The sequence below is a fragment of the Lissotriton helveticus genome, chromosome 1_2 (genome assembly GCF_964261635.1).
Source record: "Lissotriton helveticus chromosome 1_2, aLisHel1.1, whole genome shotgun sequence".
NCBI lineage: Eukaryota > Metazoa > Chordata > Amphibia > Caudata > Salamandridae > Lissotriton > Lissotriton helveticus.
Window position 1 is genome coordinate 192,315,343 of NC_136058.1, and position 21,444 is coordinate 192,336,786.

At 44.3% G+C, this 21,444-nt stretch overlaps 1 protein-coding gene across 2 annotated transcripts in view; it reads left to right on the forward strand.

Annotated features, from left to right (window-relative positions):
* FAF1 (Fas associated factor 1) overlaps positions 1 to 21,444 on the forward strand; it is a 1,925,838-nt gene that overhangs the window by 275,956 nt on the left and 1,628,438 nt on the right. For both annotated transcript variants that reach the window (XM_078671305.1, XM_078671297.1), the window contains exon 4: positions 13,933 to 14,162. In XM_078671305.1, the coding sequence (XP_078527431.1) occupies positions 13,933 to 14,162 (230 nt within the window). The remainder of the gene's footprint in view (positions 1 to 13,932; positions 14,163 to 21,444) is intronic.

The following is a 21,444-nucleotide window of genomic DNA, read 5'->3' on the forward strand; positions in this document are numbered from 1 at the left end:
GCCGCCATCTTAGGAGCCCAGCAAGCCCTCGGTCGTCGGGGGCCCCGGCCGGAGCAACACCAAAGCAAAAGGAGGTCAGCCGAACTGCGGCGGGGCGCCCCAAGGCAGGAAGGAGACCCACCAGAAGAAGGATGTTCGGCGGCCCCCTCGTGCCGCCGGCCCCGTTCTCCGAGCCCGGGCGGAAAAATCAAAATGGCCGGGGAACAAAGGGGGGGGACCAAGCCGGATAAATGAGGAGGCTCCCCCGCAGGAGGCAGCGTCCGCACCCCTAGGCCCAGGCCAGTCGGGTCCGCCAACGGGCACAGCCGGCCTATTCGCACATCAGCCTCCGCAACCAGATCCACAGCGCCAGCAAGGGCCGACCATCGCACTCCGTCACGTCCCGTCGCTGCCAGGAGGTCCAGGCCAGTCCGCCCCGAAGGCTCCGAGCGGGACCACCGCACAGGATCGACAGCACCCAGGATCACCGGAGCAACGGGTAAGTGTCCGCAAAGTGCCCGCGGTACCGAAACACCGCAAGGAGGGCTTCCCGGGGCAGGAGAAATACAGGATAATCGAAGAAAACAGGTGGTTGAACGGAGCCGAGCTAAAACGCGGCCATCTCGGTCGCGAGCTAGGCTCCTCCCCGACGCTCCATTTATTGATGCAATCCCATGCAAAAAAAAAAAAAACAGTTTTGTTACAAAGCATTACTGAGGTACAACTATAAGCTTGATGCTGGAATCCACTGCAGTGCCACGTTGCTAATGTTTCGTGTGTTAGTGTGTCGTGCGAAAAGTTGTGGATGGCCACGATTGAGAGCTCTGAACTCCGTGCAAATGTTTACAGGAGACTCTACAGTTTCACAATCTCTGTCTTGTTGGCCCCCAGATATAGCGAGCTGGCATAGTCCAATCTCGACAGCACGAGTGCCTGGACAATCATCTGTCGGACGGAAGGGTCAAAGAAACCCAGCAGGGGTTGAAGCCCACGCAGAATGCCAAAACGAGTCGCTGCTACCTTCTTAGTCTGGGTTTGAAAACTTAAGGCAGAGTCCACCCAGACCCCAAGGTTCTTCATCACCTGTTTAGGGGTGGGTGCGGGGCCCAGGGTGGAGGGCCACCACTGTTCACTCCACAGCTCCCAGTCTTTCCCAACCAGCAGGACCTCAGACTCGCTGGCATTGAGCTGGAGACAGTTGGCCGTCATCCACCCTGTGACGTCCACTAAACCACTCCGGAATTTTTCAGCGTCGTTCACACAGTCATCGGAGAGGGCGACAACTAGTTCTGTGTCACCAGAGTATGACGCTATAGTCGGCCCTCTCCTCTTGGCCACCTCAGCTAGGGGCTGAACATACAGATTGAAAAGCGTTGGACTCAACGCCGAGCCCTGCGGCACTCCTTGTTTGATCGAATGGGGTCTGGAGGGGAAGGAAGGAGCAGACACCAGAAAGAACCTCTCCGAAAGAAAGGAGATAAACCAATCCAGTGTGCGACCCATTATGCCAGCCTCTTTTAACCTCTGTATCAAAATCTGATGAGAGACTGTATCAAATGCGGTATTGCTCTAGCCACATTGCTGGGTCGTCCCTAAATTTGTGACTCCATACATTCACTATCTGTAGGCCCACTAGTAAGCCTTGACGCATGTTAGTGCAACGCAGCCGTTCTATACAGACCGTTGCATGGTATGGAGCTTAATGCAGGGGATACTTCCATCCTAAAAAAGGGAACGCAAGGCTCCTTCCACTTTGTTGAAGAAGGTCTATGCTGTTTATACTTTTTGTCTCTATTAAAGACTCCAGGCATATTCCTCACATATATGCCAATCGGTTTAACGTCTGCTTTAAATTAATCTCACAATTTTTATCAATGATTATAACACTGTATATTTAAGTCCCTTCACGCAAGAATAACGAGCAATGCTCTTTGAAAAAAAGTAAAAGGGGAAAAGAAAAAAGGGGCATAAACACCCACTCACTGAACAGTGATAGTACTTAATTGTACCCCTGCAATCCAGCAATTGCTCATGTAGGAAGCTGGCTATGTATATGCTATACCAAGGTGATGTATAGTGTGCACAGAGTCCAGTGGATCCCCAGAGGTTTACAGAGGCTTAAGTAGATAATGCCAAAAGCTTTATTAGTGGTAGTGTGATCAAGCAGTTAGGCTGATCAGAGGGCTGTGTTAAGCATTTGTTGTACACACTCAGGCAAGAAATGATTGCACACACTGAAAGAATGAATCCAAGACCAGTTGTTTTGTATACAAAGTTATTACTGTGTTATTTTATTTTAGAACCAACAGGAGATCAGTTGCAGGGAAGTAACAGTTTCATGAATAGCAATACTTTTCAAACACAATAGTGATTGTGTTGAAAAGGCATTGAAGTACTTTACAGGAGTATTAAAAATACTTTGATAATGTTAATTAAACAGTAGAAATTTAGCAAATATAAGAGGTAGCCATTTAGTGCAATAAGCAGAAATGTAATGCAATCCTATGGAAGGAAAACAGTTATGTATATTTATCAGTATATAGCTTACACATCCAGTCTTCTGGGGTATAGACCAATACTGAGCAAGGGTTAGATCAAGGTAGGTACTGCACCGCCACCGCCGCCGCCACCACCACCACTACTACTACTACTACTACTACTACTACTACTACTACTACTACTACTACTACTACTACTACTACTACTACTACTACTACTACTACTACTACTACTACTACTACTAGTTGTTTTTTCAGGGGGGCATCACTAAGATTCCCTCTGAATGCATTGTGCAATAAATCCAACACTGGCATTAGTGTGGGTTTATTGTGCTGAGTTATTTGATATCAAGCTTCCAAACGTTCAGTTAAGCCTTCATGGAGCTGTGGAGTTCCTAGCCCATATACTCAATATGACTTCACTGCACTTAGAAGTGTAAGAAAGGACTGCAACACTGTAGAGGCATATTGGTCATAAAACTTTGCTCACACCTGTGGTATAGTGCACCCTGCCTTAGGGCTGAGAGGCCTACCTATGCCATAGGATGTGTTTGTGTGCATAGCACACTGTGTGCCATGTTGACATTTAGGTTTTGTACCAAAACACAGTCAGCAATGGCAGTGTATATCTGTTAGGTGAGGGGTCTCGGAGGGTGGTTCAGTTCATGCTGCAGCCCTTAGTGACCCTCTCTCTTCGCAAAGCCCTTGGTATCTCTTACAAGGAACTTGATTGAGGGCCAAAGGGGTGGAAATATTTGTACAGTTTTAGGAAACCACACAGGTACGAGGAACCGGATTAGCAGGGACCTAGTGCACCCTCACTCAACGTTGCATCTAATACCAGGCACAAGGGGGGAGGTGCACTGCAACAGAACCCCATGCATGCGCATTGAGCGAGACTATAGGGGCTTTAACAAGGTTTACCTAGACTGGCGATTTGATGCTGTGCCCGTGCGCTTTTAGGTCAATACGCAAGCGCATTGACCTAAAATGCGCGTGCACATCATCAAATCGCCATCTGTTCCCCAGCAGCACTCCTCCCACTCCTTTGAAGTGAAGCTCAGCTTCACTTCAAGGCCCCTGCTGCTTCACACTCGCCGCTCACCCCGCTCCGCCCCGCATTTCTCCTCCCCCCTCCCCTCCATCAAAGGCTTTCATGGCCGGCCGTGCTTGAGACCCAACGTCTTTTCTTTGATGTATTTACGGTGCAGTAAAGATAACATTTTATTTGCAGATTTACATGCAAGTGTGTGCAGTGTCTATGTTTTTGCCTGCGTTAAAGACTGTTCAGTGATCACACGTGGATGCATTTTTTCACTTTGAGCGCAATAGTTATATCAAATGCTGTAAATGAAACTTGTTAGGACAGAGGCTTAAGAGAAACAAAAACACAATCCCTTTGTGCAAAGAATTAACTAATATTTTGCAGTGTGTGCTTTTTAAGATCACCAGTTAAAGTACAAACGTTACCTTCTGACTCGATTTTATAATACTACTTTGAGAGTTCTTCTGCCTCTCAGCTTATTTATGGCACTGTGGTCCAAGATATTTTGTTGTAAGATCTTCTTTGGGCAGGTTTTGGCAACACGTACTGCTGAATAACACGTGCTTCTCTGACACAAAAGCCACTTTGACTTTACCAGTGCTTGTTTGAAATAAATTGCTCAAGAATTTCCTTACTTTACGATCTGCTAGGTACATTTTGGCTTGTTTTCTTAGTGTTCCTGTAGTGATATGGCCGGGAAGTCATAAGGCATCTGAGCCGGTTTTCTTGCCCTGTTGGGCGAGCGACGGAACTAAACTGACAGCAGGCTGATGCTTGTCTTGGAAATCATGCAAGGTGACATCCGCATCTCCTGGCAACTACAGTCCTCTCTCCTCGCTGCTGCTTTTCACAACCCTTCCCTCCTCCCCACGCTCGCTGCTTATCAGCACAAACAAGACGCACACCTCGCGCTCATTCCAATACACACCCACCCTCCATTACCAGCATCGTTCCCTGCTGACTGGCCACAAGCATCAGTCCCTGGTGTTTCCTGGAATTTGCACAGATTGTTACCCAGCTGCGGCATGTGTACTCTTCAGTCCTTAGTTTATTATAAATAAATACTTGCAGTTTTTCTAGGGTGCCAGTTAAGCCAGAATTACATAATACCAAGGCTGCCTTAACGGTGATTCCACCAAGAGCCTCTTTTTTTCCTCCACTCTACATTTCAAATCTCAGTTTTGAAGGTTCTTTTTCACCCCTAATTTCCTCATTATGCCATTGCCTGTAGTTGTTTATAGCATTAGTAAAGTTACATGTTTAGTTTTGTCCTTTTTTACATGTAAAAACGTTTACCATTAAAAATTTAAAACAACATTAGGTCACTATCCTTTATTTATAACATTTTACACAAAATTGTGAGTTTGCACATCAATACATGTAAAAAAGGACAAAACTAAACATGTAACTTTACTAATGCTATAAATGTAACATTTGGTAGATTTATAACTATTCACTTTACAAAAAACAAAATTCATACTTTTATAATTTGAAAAAATATAAACAATTTTTTTTTTTTACATTTGCAACACCAAAAGGTCAAACTTTTCTATTGCGAGAACTATTGCATTTTCAATGCTTGTTCTTGTGGAAAGGTGACACCCCTACTGACAGATGTGCGTAGTTCTGCACTTGTAAGTGTGCACCCACGCCAGCCCAGACTCAGGCGCACAACGCCCATTGAGCTCAAAGAGCTTCAGCCCCCACCCCTCTCGTGTGTGGCTGCGAGGCTGAGACTGCTTACCGGCACACACACAGCTGCACCGAGTACTCCACAGGTCTTTAAAAGACCATTTCGTTGTTAACGAGGCTTTGTTGTTTTTCACCCCTTCTTAGAGCCGCTGCATCTCCACTCTCCATATTGCTGGAAGTCAGCACCACCCCCGAACTTTTCAGTAGCCCCTTCCGAAATGTGGCTTTAGTTGCCCCTCTGAAATTATGTAAATAATGTTTCTGCGCTTTTCCGCAAGTTTTGTAATGTACATATACAACACGCACACATGCAGATATTTGCCACTGTATTAGTAAAGAAACCTAATGTACGTAGTCTGCCCGCCTGCCTTGGGTGTACTCTTCCTCGAGCCAGCTCCCTCCAGCAGTGCAGTCAGGGTGATGTACATCAACGCCTCTGCTGTGCAGGCGGCCTGGCACCAGGGGCGGATTGGCAAGGCGGGCATTCGGGCATGGGCCGGTGCCTCAGTGCCCTCTATGGGCCGTTTTTTTCTCCCCTGTCCCAGTCCACAGAGAGTGGACTAGGAAAGGGGAGAGAAAAAAACGGCCCACAGAGGGCACTGAGGCAGAGACAGAGAAAATGAAAGCAGCCTCGCTGTGCGGCCAGACAGCGATTGTCAGCTGTGGCCTCTCCTTCACCCCCTGCCCTGCCAAGCAATCAAGCTGAGGCTGGGCTGGGGCAGGGGTGATTGTTTGCCAGAATCGGCCTCCCAGGGGGTCAGGTGTTTCTCCGGCCTTTGAGCCATTTGCACCTCGGCGCCCATGCAGCCCACAAACGTTGTTAGTCTTAACACCTCGCCCACAGCCCTTCAAATTCAGGGCATAGTGGGCGAGGAAGAATGGGTCTTGCTGTGGGGGCCAGGTGATGTTTGGAATTTTTTTATTTTATTTATTTATTTATGCGATTTTATATAGCGCGGACTTTACCCGAAGGTGGCGGAGCGCTTCACACTAGAAACAGCAATAATACATGAGGAGAAAAATTACAAGTGGACAAATTACAAAAGCAAACGTTAAGTTACATGAATCAAAAGTGACAATAGTGAGCAACCAAATTACATGAGGTAGCAATCTGTACATTACAGGAGGAAAAAGTGACGTGTGCAGGTTACAAAAGCGTACAAAATACAAGTAGAGGTATCATACATGCCAACATTTCAGGAGAGCAAAGTGGGAGATTTTAAAAAAAAATCGGGAGAATGGGGCTTTGAATCGGGTTAATGTCATGTATGGGCTTTGGAAGTGGCTGCTGCAGGATCGGACATTTGAAACGCAAATGCACGTTTTTTTCTTACCTTTCAGAAGCACATAGAGCATAATGGCAGGCAGAGAGGGTGATGCAAGTGTTGGGCACGGGCCTGTCAGGTTGTTGGCAGTGCATGCACCCCCTACCCCCCTGTGGCAGCCCGGGCTGAAAAATCCCCCCCCACCCCCGTACTTCGCAGGACTTTAAAAGATGATTCCCTTGTTAATGACGCTTTGTTGGTTTTTCACCCCTTCGAGAGCCCCTGCATCGCCACTCTTTGCTGGAAGAATTAGCACTTTACACAACACCAAGCCCTGTCAGCTGAAACCCCCGAGGAATCGGGTTTTTGCTTGTAGGAATCGGGAGGCGGGAGACTAGCCTTCAAATCGGTAGTCTCACGCCTGAATCGGGAGGGTTGGCATGTCTGGAGGTATAATACTGCAATACATGGCAGACACTCCAGCACAAGAACAAACGTTACGTAGGCAATGGTGGCACTTGTGCAAGTATCTAAAGCAAACAAAAGTGAGAGGTAGCATACAGTGTGATACCAGAGAAAAGTGACGTGTGCAAGTTACAAAAGGGTACCATACACAGGTACAAGGGTAATACTACAGTAAATAGTAAACACTCAAACTGCCAGAACACACTGGGAAGGCACTTCCCATGCACCAGCTTCACCTCAGCCTCCCCCCTGGCTACCTGGCTACCTGGCTACCTTGGATGACCCAGAAAGCTGTGTTTTGTGCTCCCCTGCCAGGACATTTTCCCTAGGCCTGTAGGGCTGATTAATTTACTAATTGCAGGGGCCTTACCTCTGTTCATGTGCTCCTGAGCTGAAGGTCTGGGGAGGGCTAAGTAGGTTAGTAATAGCAGGGGCTTTGCTGCTTTTCAGGTGCTCCTGTGCTGGAGGGCTGGAATAATTTTGTGACAGAAAGGGGCATTGCTGTTTTTTTTAGTTGCTCAGCATGTAGGCCATTGTCACCTTGGCCCTGTGCAAGAACAGTATCCTTCCACTTTCATTCCTTGTCTGTGCAAATGGTGTTTCATGAAAGGGCACGCCCCTTGAATGTAGGCCACGCCCCTTAAATATGGGCCACGCCTCTTGAATGTGGGCCACTTTTTTCGTCAGTGCCCGGGCCGAATTGTGATCCCAATCCGACCCTGCCTGGCACCGTGAATGCTGTCCTCTCTCTGTGAAAATGCAGCCTTGTCATCTGAAGCTGGCTGAGCTTCAGCACATGCTCCCTGTGACAGACAGCTGTGGAGATTGAGGCAGGACTCTGGAGGGACCCCAGAATACACAGATGTAAACAGTAAACGGGGACATCAGTGCAAAACGATGTCTGCAAGGTCCGCGGCCCGCAAAGGAAGGCTTGCCGGGCCTCGCGGGCCGTACTATGAGTACCGGTGCCTTAGAGGAATGGTGGGATAATCATCCGGACTATAAGCGTAATTCAACCTGAGAACAGTAAACAATCAAATGAATAAGGGGACACAGTACACAGATAGAGAAAGGTACAGGCAGTGCTTAGAAGATTACTCAAAGTTGGAAGAACAGCATTGAGAGGCTGCTGGAAATTGTCTAATTTGAATATAGAAAATCCAGATTGACAAACCTATGGAAAGTTATATATATGAGAACCCCGGTGAGCCGAAACGAAAGTAAATCTAAAAACAGTTGATAGAGTAGAATGACTTTGTGTATGGAGTTCTCAGCAGAAAGGCTACACAATGTCCCAACCTTACCCTATGCGCTTGTACAAAGAGTGGTGCCCAATATAGTATGACGGGATGCCTACAGCCCTTGGAGTAACATGGGTTGTCAAACGAACAAAGAGCGATATCTATAAGAAGCATAGCGAGGTGAAACAAATCATAATGAATGCAGGTGATATTGTAGGATCACCTATTACCTTATAAAGGACTGGATACGTGTCTGATTTGGTTGCTTCCATGCAGTTTAAGGTATCTCTGTGATGAGCAGTGTAGGCACGCAACCAATGAGTGCGCCTTGGCAATAGAGGGTTGACATGTCTCGTCTTTAAGATCAGATAAGTGCTAAAAGTGGCTGCGTTCCAGCACAATACCCCTGGCTGGGTGAGCAGTATAGGTATGTCTTGTAGTGACTGCGCGCCAAGAGGCGAGGCGTGTACATGGCCACAAAAGGCATAGAGCTAAAGAGAGGACAGGGAGGTTCACAAAGGTGAGCATGCTCTGAAGAGCAGATGCTGTCATTGCCCTATCCTGAGTTCTCATGTGTATCACGCTCTGTAGATTTGACAACCCTGGTTACCTCTTGGGCTGAAGGTATCCCATTTTACCTTATCTGGCACCTCTTTGAACAAGCCAATTGGGTACAGTTGGACCATTGTGTAGCCATTCTATGGAAGACTTCTTATACAATTTTACATATTACCTGTTTTTATATTCAATTTGTTTCGGCCTACTATGGAAAGACCTTTGCTCTGTACAATACTTTTCTCTCAACTTTAAAATGAAATCTCTGCAGTGATGGCTCTACTGTTATTGTGTCAGCAAAATGTGTTTCACACTGTGGTGTGCCAAGGGTGGCATGGGCCATAGAGTGAAGAAGGAATATTTAGAGTTCAGCTGGGTTGCCACTCGGGTCTCTAGTCCCTGGTGCACCTAAATCTATTAATCGTTATGCAGCCTATGCCCCTGGTTCCACAAAAAAATTACTTACTTATTAGTTACTCGAAGGCATATCGAGCCGGAAAGCCAGCATGAAAGGTATATTGATTTTTTTTTCCTTATTTTTATTTAATTTGCAGAATTCATTCAGCTAATTGGCTTAATTATTTATAAACAACTATTCTAAAAAACTGTGTTTAAAAACAACAAAAGTGTGTTGTGAATCTGTGCTATGCTAGGTATTTACAAGGCGCATGGCTACCCATCTGGCCTCCCAGCGCTAAAGGTCATTTCCTTCACATATTCTGTGAAGTAGGTAAAATGTAAATGTAAAATCCAGTACTTGTATAGCACAAGAATCACCCCGAAGGGGTAATCTCGGCGCTGGGGGTCGTTGGGAAGATTAAACAAGCTATTGCCCAGAGTCGCATGGTGCTGGGCAGACCCCTGCCGCCGGAGCCAGGGATCGAACCGTGATCCCCAGCGTCCAGCTTCAGTCGCCCTGGCCGCGGCGCCACAGGTATAACCCTCAAAGAGTTGGGTTCTGAGAAGTTTCCTGAATTTGGTTTCTTCATTAGTCAATCTTAAGAATAGTGGCAGGGAGTTCCAGTGTTTTGGCGTCAGGTAGGCAAAAAAATGACGACCCAACCCTCCTGCTTCCTTGATTTCCTAATTCTGGGTACTGAAAAAAGCTTCCGGTCTCTGGAGCGCAGTGATCTTTTGAGGATGTTGGGGGTTAACAAAATCTGAATGGGGGGGGGGGGGGGGGAGGGGATTTTGTTATACATCGTTCTATGGGCCAGACCAAGATTTAAATGTAATTCTTTTGCATACTGGTAGCCAATGAAGGGTTGTAAGGGAGGACAAAACCAAGGGATGCTTCGGGATCTTTAACAGTGTGCGCGCTGCAGCATTCTGGACTATTTTAATCGCTTGATCACATTCTGAGGGCTTCACAGTTAAACTGATTTACTGTAGTCAAGACAAGACTTTTGACCACTGTTTTTAGAGTGGCGGGGCAGCCAGTTCAAAATCTTACTTAGTGTCTGGAGTACGCCGAAACAGGAGGCAGAACGTTTTCTTACTTGGACCTCCTTGGTAACGTGGCTATCAATCCAGATGCAATCAAATTGTTTTTTGAGTCAAAAAGAAAGTGAAGTGTTGCTGACTAGAGTATTCAGCTCTGCACCACAGAACTCACTTAGGTCCAGTCCCTTATGAATCTGGTACCCGCCATATAATGTGAATTATTCCGCAGCGTAACTAAGTTGCTGTTCAGTTTGCGTTCTGGCCAATGTGTGTACCAGTTATCTTTGGTTAATGAAAGGCTAGTGTATTGAGGCACCAGTACTGTATATGAAATGCTCACAAGTGACAGCCGGTTCTGGTGGCTTTAGGGTTGTAGGTTTGACCCCATGGTCACTGGTTAAATTGCCAGATGGACCACTCAGCCTTTCATCTTTTCAATGTCAATGAGCGCCATTGATGTACTTATTAGTAAACATCTGTTATCGTTCAATAGGCCATGGTATCTCTTCGTAGGTGACATGCCCTCTAGAAAATATGCTTGTTATGCTGTATTCATTAGCTTGTTATGCTGAATTCAGTAGCATACCTGGCCAATTACTAAACGTCACAGGACATTTAGCAATCGTAACTAAGTAAAATATCATGTATAGACAGTGTAGGCTAATTTGCAGAAACACTCAAAATGCATTTTATTTTACATACAGGAAGTTTCAAGTTATTGATCTGAATTTATACATCCGCTATAGAGATTTTTTGGAATAATGTTAAATTATCATGTTTGTATTGGTATTTATGTAGAGTAATCCTAGCTTAGAAGCAATGGAGCGTTCTACATTACATGTGCGCTTGCTAGGTGATCACATACATCGAGAGGGAATTACATAAATACATTTCATGTTGGTAGGCATAGAGAGATTAAGTGATTTATAATTCCCCTAAAGGGGAGTGATAGGAAATCAGGAAAACACTGCACGACCTCCCTGTCTAAAAATGATGTCACAACTAATGCTGCAACAGGGACTTGCAAATTCCCAGTGGTCCAGTTTTTCTAAATGACGAAATCTCATTCACTCATTTGTGGCATGCTTCATTATTGGTAACTTTAGCCTACCCTGGTAAAGTGATCATACATGGACGGACTCAACCTGCTTTGGGAGGGAGTTCCTGATAAACTTACACTGAATAGGTAAAGGGTTCCAGAAATTAAAATCACCTTATGGGAAAAAACGAAAAAAATGTTTTTTTTATTTTTTTTATTGGGGTTAGCCAGTGAGTATTATGACTCGTGCATCTTACGAAATGGCAACATGTTTTGTCCTATATGCTGCCTGTATGGTTCAAAAACCTTCTTCAGGGCTGGATTTGATCTGACTAATGCATACACTCAGGAACACAGTGCATTATGAGACACCATCCTAACTGGCTGGGTTATGCGTTTATGATTAGCGAAACCCTGACTATGGGTTATGTCGTCCTGGACATGACGCGGGGGCATTGTCTATATTCATACATTATTCAAGAGTCCGTGCTGGCTGTTGCACTTCTTTATTGCCCTCTGTGTACCTTTTTTAATCTTGTCTTGGGTACGCCTAATTAAAATGCTTTTGGGTGTTACCAATAATGAAATTATTACTTCTTGATCTCGTTACCTAACCTATTTTACTTTATCAGGATCTCCAACAGGAGGTTGAGCCAGTCCAGGTACATGGTAAGAGTAAGTGATTTGCCTAGAATCTTGAGATGGGCACCGAGGTTGGGATTCAAACTTGGGCCCAGGTTCCAAAGTTGGCAGCTCTAGCCACAAAGCCACATTTCTTCCCACGCCTCTTGACCAGTGTGTGTGGGTTATTTGTAAAATTTGTAACACAGTAGGAATGCTGATTGTATTCTAAACAGTTTGCTGCTCTTATATTTTTAAAACCTGTGATTACTGTTAATTCAAAACAACATATAAAGACTACCACTATCAGAAGACTATCACTGTTATAGAGGCACTCCGATTTTAGGTCTCGCCTAGGCAGGGACTTAAGCCATCGGTCATCACTTTTTAAGCAGTACACTTGTGCTTATTTATTTTTTATTTATTTATTTATGTAGTTTATAGAGCGCACAGCTACCCCCGAAGGGGTGTCCCGGCGCTAGAACCAGAGCCTCAAGGGAGAAAGGGAGGAAGGATATGGCAAGATGGGGATCAGAGTCCGGAGAACAGCCAGGTTTTGAGTCTAGCACGGAAGATGGATTCAGAAAGACAGAATCTAAGATCGATAGGGAGACCGTTCCACAGTTTGGCAGAGATAACACTGAACCCTCTACCGCCCATTCTGGCGCGTCTAAAGCGAGGAGAGATCAGGAGGCAAAAGTTATTAGATCTCAAGGATCTAATAGAATGAGATATTGACACTCGCTTTTTGAGGTAGTTGGGTCCAAGGTCGTTGATAGCTCGGAAAGCGAGGGTAAGGATCTTGAACTGTGGCAGCATCGACCTTGCGGGAGCGAGCAGCGGCGCGTCACAAGCACCAGTGTAGTGCTTGAAAAGTGAAGACTGCTCTCCCAAGCATGCGCACGTGCACCACTCGCGGGCTCTACTCCTGCTCCCCTACTTTCCTTTTCTCTTCTTTCTCCAGGCGCGCTCTTGCGCACCACTCGAGGGCTCACCTCCTGCTCCCCCTACTTTCCTTTTCTCTTCTTTCTCCAAATATAGTCCAGGAATAGGAGATTACGTTTGTCAGCCATTTTCTTTTTGCTTTCGAGCAGGTATTTCGAAACATCCTCTGGTACACATGGAACGCATACACTGTTGAAACGCAGTACAAATATTTAGATTCACAGAAAGTTCTAGTTGAGCAAATTGTTAAAAGCGCCAGCCTTTTTTATTTCCTACGTTCCTGGTTAAATATTGTACATGTATTCACTGAGTGATTAATCTCTTATAACCCACTGTTTGTCCCTCCCAATATGTTAAAAAGTATGTGTTTCTTGTCTGTCTAATTTTCATTTGATAGATCCTGCAGGCTTATCTCATTTTCATTTTTGTCAGATCCAATTACTTTAGCTAAACTTGAATAAACAAGGCAAAGTACTCAGTTTGACAGTGTGCTTTATGTATTATTGAACACTCAGGAACACACAAGCAGCACCACAATAGATATTTAGTGCCTATTATGACTTCCATCTCTATAGTTTTGTTTCAGTTTCTTTGTCATTGATTCTCTATCTCTCCCTCTATTTTTCTCTCCCGCTCATTAGTTCTCTTACTCCCAATTTATGTATTTCTGTCTCTCTCATGTCAATATTCATTGGGATACTTTCCACACAAACTCTCTTAGACCGGAATCGGTAGTGGAATTTGGTGCACATACTCTATGCTGTCTAACTTGAATTGTCCCGGTTGCCCCCATACGATCCAGACTCTCCTTGGGCAAAAGAAGTTTATGTTCCCTTTGGGCATAGAATGAATAGCCATATGTGTGATTAGTGTACAGTGGGGGTTTAGATTCCCTTGAAAAACAAGCATTGGCATAGCCAATAGGTTTTGCCTTTGGGACCGTATACGTGTTTAGCCATGCAACAGTTGATGTTGTTACACCAAGGATATAATGCTGCATAATTAAATACTTATAAGGTCCCAAAGGCGAGACCTATTGGCTATGACAATGCTTGTTATGCTTTAGCCATCGCAGGGACATACTCTTGTGAAGTTTACTAAATTTCATGCTAATTGGTCTTTTTACTTTTTATATCGTTGTCAGCGAATTTTCTGGTGAAACATTACCAGGCCCAGTATTTTGTCCGACAAGCCAAGCTACAACATCTACTTCAGTTTCCTCTTCACCATCCCCATCGCCCGCATCGGTATCTGCATTTCGACCTGTTGTCTCATCTCGACAGATTGTGGAAAGGCTGCCTCGAATGCTGGACTTCAGGGTCGAGTACCGGGACAAGAAGGAAGACGTGGTGCTTGAAGACAGTTGTACAGTTGGTAAGGTTTCCTTGTCCGGAAAATGATTTTGTTCTGTAAGGTGTTTAAAAATGTTGTGTAATGTTACAGATTTGCTGTAGCACTGCTTTGCCAAGTTGTTTCGGGAGTATCGTCAACACCAGATGTTTACTGAATACTATTTTGATGATGTTCTAGCCAGGCAACAGGCTACGGTTGGCCAGAATGTTTCAGGGGCCCAATTACAGACATCTGCATCTTTCACACCTAGACAGTTAGGGGTGGGTACTGCTTTACAGTCTATGCAGATTATGTGTATCTACAGCAACACATGGAACAAACAGAAAATGTTACCTACCTTGTGAGCATCTGTCTGCATTGTGTAGTGCTGTAGATTCACATGCTTACAACCTCTCCCCTGTACGTGTGTCACTCTGAGGGAACGTCTCTATCTGTTAATTACATTCTTTGTGTGAAATGCATCATATTGTGTGCACTCACCACTGTGCTTTAAACAGTCTAACATCGAGTCGATGCCTGTGCGCAGTGCCAACTTAGGAAGGAGTCACACTATATATACACCTTGTGACTCGAGATACTTCTTCAAAGAAAAACAACGTGCAAATATCTGATCCCAGTATAAGGTGGCAAAAATATGCACAGCACGAGAATCTATATCACTAAATGCTGCGAGCAGTTGCTTATAGGATAGTATTTTTCTTCTTCATCCACGTGTGGGCATGGGAGATCAGGCAAGGTGGGGTCTCCTACCTAACCACAGTACACTCATTACAAATACTGACATGTAGACATTTTTGACATGGAACGTAAGGGCATGGTGACACCATGTCTCCACATATTGAAAGGGTGCGGGCCTATTTTGTCTTCCTTCTTGAAACGCAGCCTAATAAAACAAGAGGGTGGAAGACTACACCGCAGGTAGAAAGCACAACTGTTTTATACCATCTGGTCATTCTATGCAAGAGGAGTCCTAATTTGGGTTAGATCCCGGATTTCCTTCATAATGGAGTTGCTGTAAACGGACACTAAGGACCACTTCTTTTATGTCAGCGGGCAGATAGATGGCTTTTGCAAATGCACCACACACTACTATTACTACCATTTGACATCCAGCAGTCCATCTCCTGCATACTCAAGTGGATATAAACAGGATCTTTGTGTCTTACTGCAAACAACTGTACTCTATCCCCGAAGGAGAAGATGCCGGGCTCTCAGAAGTATATGTGTGGGGTGGCAACTTGCAAATGTTGACATCAAAACAGACCTCTATTTTCGATGGTTCACTGACCTTGGACGAGGTCCTAACATCAGTATCTGTATATCATATGTATATATCACAGTTGACTATTAGAAATACTCTCAGCAGTGATGGCCAGTAGTGGACATGTAACGGGCTTCTCACGAGGGAGGCACGCTCCTCCGCCACCAGAGAGGCAGTTATAATGCTTTCACCAAAGCTCAGCAGAGATAAGCTGCTCGGCACAATGTATTGACCACTTTCATGCTCAACTTTGCAAAATCCTAGGGAAAGTGCTGTTGAAAAGGATACAGCGATACAAAAGGGGATGATGGACGGAGCGTTTGAACAAATCAAACACTCACCCCCAGTCAACTGATCTGGGTTTAATCCATCACCATTCTTTAGTTCACTCAGCCACCCCAGTTCAGACATGGCTATATGCAAATCAGTCTGACCCTGTGCCTCATGGGAACAGTCCAGCCCGAACTGCCAAGCCATGTCTTCCCTGGACCGGAAACAAGCATCCTGGGACCGGTTTCGGATTCATAATCCTCATCAGCCAGGCTATCTTGAATCCAGTGGCCAAGTGAACAAGGGACTCACGTCTGAGTATACCCTGCCACACTTAGGGCGAACAAAGCGATACAAAAGGGGATGATGGACGGAGCGTTTGAACAAATCAAACACTCACCCCCAGTCAACTGATCTGGGTTTAATCCATCACCATTCTTTAGTTCACTCAGCCACCCCAGTTCAGACATGGCTATATGCAAATCAGTGTTCGCCATAAGTTGGCAGGGTATGCTCAGACGTGAGTCCCTTGCTCACTTTGCCACTGGATTCAAGCAAGCCTGGCTGAAGACGGTTGGAATGCCAGAAACCGGTCTTCGGAAGCTTGTTTCCGGTCCAGGGAAGGCATGGCTTGGCAGTTCGGGCTGGACTGTTCCCATGAGGCACAGGGTCAGACTGATTTGCATATAGCCATATCTGAACTGGGGTGGCAGAGTGGGCTAAAGAACGGTGATGGATTAAACCCAGATCTTTTGACTGGGTGTGAGTGTTTGATTGGTTCAGATGCTCCGTCCATCACCACCCCCTTTTGTACCTCGTTGAAAAGGATACAGCAGGTACTTCAGAGTTCAAAACAACCCAATCAAAACAGGTTTGTCCTGGACAGAAACATGTGGTGAAATATTCGTAGACTGTTCCCTGTGCTACACTTGGTACTTCATGTACATAGTGGGTCTACCATCCTCTTGCACTGTTCTTGTTAGGTTCATGGCTTTGACAGTGAATTAGATTTGTAATAAAAATTTTAGAAAGTCCAATAATGGTATTACTAAAACATTTACTGGACCCAACAAGAACAGTGCCGTTCTATCTTGCTATGTCGCTTTAGTGATGGCACATTGTGTGCTGCAGTCCACTAGTAGCATATAATTCACATTCCCTGGGTACACTTTGTACAATATACTAGGGACATATCGGTCAGTTAAATTTGCCAACTAGAACAGACAATTTAGCCATGTTACAGGGGTCTGAGCATATCTATTGGGGCCTGGTTAGCAGAGCCCCAGTGCACAGAGTGAAGAAAAAAAAAAAACAAGTACCAATGCAAATATACAAGCATTTGCAATGCAATTGGTCTCGTATTTGCGAGATTAAGCTATTTGCATTGTAAATGATAATGCCTTTTATTTATCTGTTTTGATAATTAACACATGAAGTGAAAGGCGGCTTTGTCATGTCTGTTAGGCTAGTCCAGTTATGTATACCCCTTTTTACATACATTTGTCCACACAACAGTAACTATTCTAAACAGGTGACCTTTTACCTAGTAGCTTACTCCTGTCTCTTCGGCACCAGGCTCTCAGTACTCTATCATAATCCCTGTTCCTGATGTACATAAACATGTCCTCAGGCACGGTATAAATATTCTGTATATAAAGTGTATATCACCACTTTTTTCATCCTTGGCCAACAGCCAGCTGTGCATGATCGCATTGGTTTGGAAAAACATTTATGATTGTTTTCAAAACATTTATGATTATTTTCCAAATATATATCGATTCTAGAAGAAACCCTGGAGTGACCACTCTAGTATAGAAGAACCTTGTTCCCCCCTGCGAATCAGAGGATAATTCCTTTCAAGCTGATACGGGGTCCTGCATGCTGAATCTTCGTCACAAAGCGGTCTGACATCCCTCAAAGCAGAGTTGGGGTCCTTCAATCTTGACCATCAGGTGAGGGGGCTGGTTCTTCCCTAGGGGTTTCTAGGGTTATATATAGAAATACATGCATTTGTAGATGTATAAGTATACATGCATTTGTATAAGTATATATGTATTTGTATATATATATTTCCACTCCAGCCCGGAGCATAACACTACGAATTGACGACACCTTGTGCTGGCCAAACTAATTTATTTAGGACAGCCTTTCGGACACGTTTCGCTTGTCCAACAAGCTTGTTGGACAAGCCAAACGCGTCCAAAGGGCTGTCCTAAATACATTAATTTGGCCAGCACAAGGTGTCGTCAATTCGTGGTGTTATGCTACGGGCTGAAGTGGAAATATCGAGGACCTGACTACGGAGGTCTTTATTTGCGACGACGCTCCCGCTGTTCAGGCAAGGCGGCGGCATATCCCGTGGTGAGGAGTTGGGTATATGTATGTATGTACATATGTGTATATATATATATATATATATATATATATATATATATATATATATATATATATATATTCACTGAAAAAACCATAGGTTATAGACCATATATAGTTAGGAATTTGCATTTACAAAACCTTGAAAATTCACTGCAAAAACCATAGGTTAGAGACAATATATAGTTAGCTGGACATTTTATTGACATAAAACCAATGAAATTCCATATATAGTGCACTAACTATATATCGCGCACCCGCAATCCACTGCTGATGATGTCACATATTACATCATTCATGACATGGTCAGTGACATCACTGATGACATCACTGATGACATCACTGATGACATCTCAAATGACATCACTGATGACATCACTGATGACATCTCAAATGACATCACTGATGACATCATCTAGTGTCTGTGTGTTTTTGTAAAGTTTAAATATGTTTTACATATTGAAGAATGAGTGGATGTATGGAAGACTGAGTGTGTGTGTGGCTGGCTGGGAGGTGTGTGACTCTGTGCATATCAATGTGTACTTGTATCAGTGATTGTATAAGAGAGTAAGTATGTGTTAGTATATGTGTGAAAAGTATGGTGTTCTGTGTTTAACTGTATAGATGAGGAAATCGAAGTGTGATTGATTCTTCACAGGACTGACTAGGTGTATGAGTGCATATGATAGTGTTGTAATAATGAGTGACTGTATGTATGAGTGATTGTATGGGTGAATGAGTGAATGTGTGTGTAGACGTAGGAATCAGTGAGTGCGTATGTAGTAACTGGTATTGGTGTGTCATGATGTCATCAGTGATGTCATCAGTGATGTCATCAGTGATGTCATTTGAGATGTCATCAGTGATGTCACTGAAGTATGGTGTTCTGTGTTTAACTGTATAGATGAGGAAATGGAAGTGTGATTGATTCTTTACAGGACTGACTAGGTGTGTGAGTAACTCCATGGATGAGTGGCAGTGTGTGAGTGTCTGCATAGGTGTATGAGTGCATATGATAGTGTTGTAATAATGAGTGACTGTATGTATGAGTGATTGTATGGGTGAATGAGTGAATGTGTGTGTAGACGTAGGAATCAGTGAGTGCGTATGTAGTAACTGGTATTGGTGTGTCATGATGTCATCAGTGATGTCATTTGAGATGTCATCAGTGATGTCATCAGTGATGTCATTTGAGATGTCATCAGTGATGTCATCAGTGTTGTCACTGACCATGTCATGAATGATGTAATATGTGACATCATCAGCAGTGGATTGCGGGTGCGCGATATATAGTTAGTGCAACTAACTATATATGGAATTTCATTGGTTTTATGTCAATAAAATGTCCAGCTAACTATATATGGTCTCTAACCTATGGTTTTTGCAGTGAATTTTCAAGGTTTTGTAAATGCAAATTCCAAACTATATATGGTCTATAACCTATGGTTTTTTCAGTGAATTTCATTGGTTTTTTAAAAGCTAATATCTATAGCTGTAAAATATATTCTTTATTACGTGACGTATCACGTAGCCACGTGAGACGCCTCATGACGCGTCGCATAACCGTGACGTATCGGCTGTGCAGCGCAAACAAAACCCGTAACGTAAGCGTGCCGGAGCACGCTTACAGATGTATATATTTTTTTTAACCTTAATTAGACAAAATCCACACGTGCACATATCTTGAGGCCTTGCAAAGGCACATCAAACAAACAGTCCCTACAATTTTGCCAACTTTGCTGGAAATCTATTCCCTTCATTTTTTTTTTACTGTTTCTCTTGGTTTTCCCCTTGTTACGCTTACCGGGACGCTACCCGGTACGCGAACCGGACGCTCCAAAAACACAAGATGGCGGACTCCCGTTACGCTGCCGGTTAGCTGCCCGGTTCGCGTACCGGGAAGTGCCTCTACCGCGAAAAATCGCGGGGGACTTTAATATCCCCCTCATCAATCCTAGGGGGTCAGGAGGGGTTTACCTTGCCCCCTTTCCTTCATTTCCCCCTTCTTTTTTCACCACATCTTGTCTCTCGAACCTACCGAGAGACAAGATGGCGGCCGCTCCGGACTGTTTAGAATGTTGACAGACACCGGAGAGCCAATCAGCTTCGCTTCGCGAAGTTCCGTTACGCGTCAGGTACGCGAACCGGGGCGCTAACCGGAGCGCTGTCACAGATATATATTTTTTTTAAACGTTAATTTCTCAAAATCCACAGGAGCACATATATTGAGACATAGCAAAGGCACGTCGGGCAAACCATATCTACAATTTTGCCAAGTTTCATGTAAATCTATTCAGCCGTTCGAGCTAAAAGTGAGTCCAACCGCCCTATGGAAAAATGAATGTGAAAAACGTGTTTTGGGACCCCCCTTTTTTCTCGGCCCCCCCTTGACGAAACCCCCCCAAATTTTCAGGGGCTGCTCAGAAACAAAATGTGCCATTTTCCTGAACATTTCAGCCAATTCGGTCCACAAACGCCAAAGTTATTAGACATAGAATTTTCAGAAATCCCATAGAGAAAAAATCCTAACTATATATACCCACTGGCTATCGCCAGTAGGTAATATACATATATAAACATATATAATCTGCATATCTATATAAATATAAATGCATGCATACATATACATATATGCATACATATGCATGTTATTTACATGAAAGTTTTAAAAACACTAATAAAAGCAAAGCTAAAAAGCCACCTCATTACAAACAGAATGGCTTTAACTTAAACGAGGGCGAGATCTATTGCATTTTCAATGCTTGTTTACTTTGGTTCTATCAAGAAGGCATTCAGATGTGTCACACATTTGCCATAAATTCTCAATGTTAGCACTCTAGTTGCTCATTAGATCACTGTAGTAAAGCTAGTGCTCACCAGGGAAGTCTGCTGCTAATCATGGTTTGCAGCCATTTTCCCGCATTTTTTATCCCGCAGACTTTCAGTCCGCATACCATTATCCCGCAAGGTCATTGACCTCGCATACCATTATCCCGCATTTTTTCAAAACGCACGTGCATTTATCGCGCATGCCTTTACAAAGAATTAAGTTTTAAAGGCATGTATGGTAAATGCATTTGCGTTGTGAAAACCACGATGACGAGAGAGGTAAGTGGGTTTGTGTTAATTTTTTCGTGGGTTAGTGATTGTGTAGTGTAGTGTTGTGTTAGTGTAGTGTAGAGTTGTGGTGGTTGTTTAGTGTAGGGTCATGCTGGGGGTAGTGTTTTAGGGTTTAGGGTTGTGTTGTAGTGTTTGCGTAGTGTAGGGTCATGCTGGGGCTAGTGTTTTAGGGTTTAGGGTAGTGTTGTAGTGTTTGCGTAGTGTAGGGTCATGCTGGGGGTAGTGTTTTAGGGTGTAGGGTAGTGTTGTAGTGTTTGCGTAGTGTAGGGTCATGCTGGG